This window comes from Hypomesus nipponensis, chromosome 13 (assembly GCF_054491055.1).
Source record: "Hypomesus nipponensis isolate SF chromosome 13, ASM5449105v1, whole genome shotgun sequence".
NCBI classification, from domain to species: Eukaryota; Metazoa; Chordata; class Actinopteri; order Osmeriformes; family Osmeridae; genus Hypomesus; species Hypomesus nipponensis.
In genome coordinates, this window is record NC_140373.1 from 10,459,684 (window position 1) to 10,460,000 (window position 317).

Consider the following 317-nt stretch of genomic DNA (forward strand, 5'->3'; position numbering starts at 1 on the left):
ATTTGGATATTGACGTATGAGGGCAGTTAAATGAATGCTGCGAATGAAACTTCAGCTTGTTGCGAGAGCGATGGTTGGGAGAACATTGTTTCGGCGTATCGGTCGACCTCTCATTGGAAACTCTCGCTAGAGAGCTTCGCAGACTCGCGGCAAGCCTTGGGAAACCTGGATGATCTTGTGCATTTGTCTCCTGGTAGAGAACAAGGGACGTTGCGTCACACATTGATACCGCTCGGATAATTTACAAAGTTAGTTCGAGCCGGGGTGAGTTGAGGACTGGAAACTATGGGCACTTTACGCGATCTCCAGTACGCGCT

The 317-nt window shown here is 49.2% G+C and overlaps 1 protein-coding gene across 1 annotated transcript in view; it reads left to right on the plus strand.

Moving 5' to 3' along the window:
* Positions 1–270: 270 nt before the first annotated feature.
* The window catches only part of prkg1b (protein kinase cGMP-dependent 1b), a 61,708-nt gene continuing 61,661 nt past the window's right edge, over positions 271–317 (plus strand). Inside the window, exon 1 of the mRNA XM_084670044.1 lies at positions 271–317. This exon is cut by the window's right edge and continues 273 nt beyond it. Coding sequence (XP_084526170.1) covers positions 286–317 — 32 coding nt within the window. The 5' untranslated portion in view covers positions 271–285.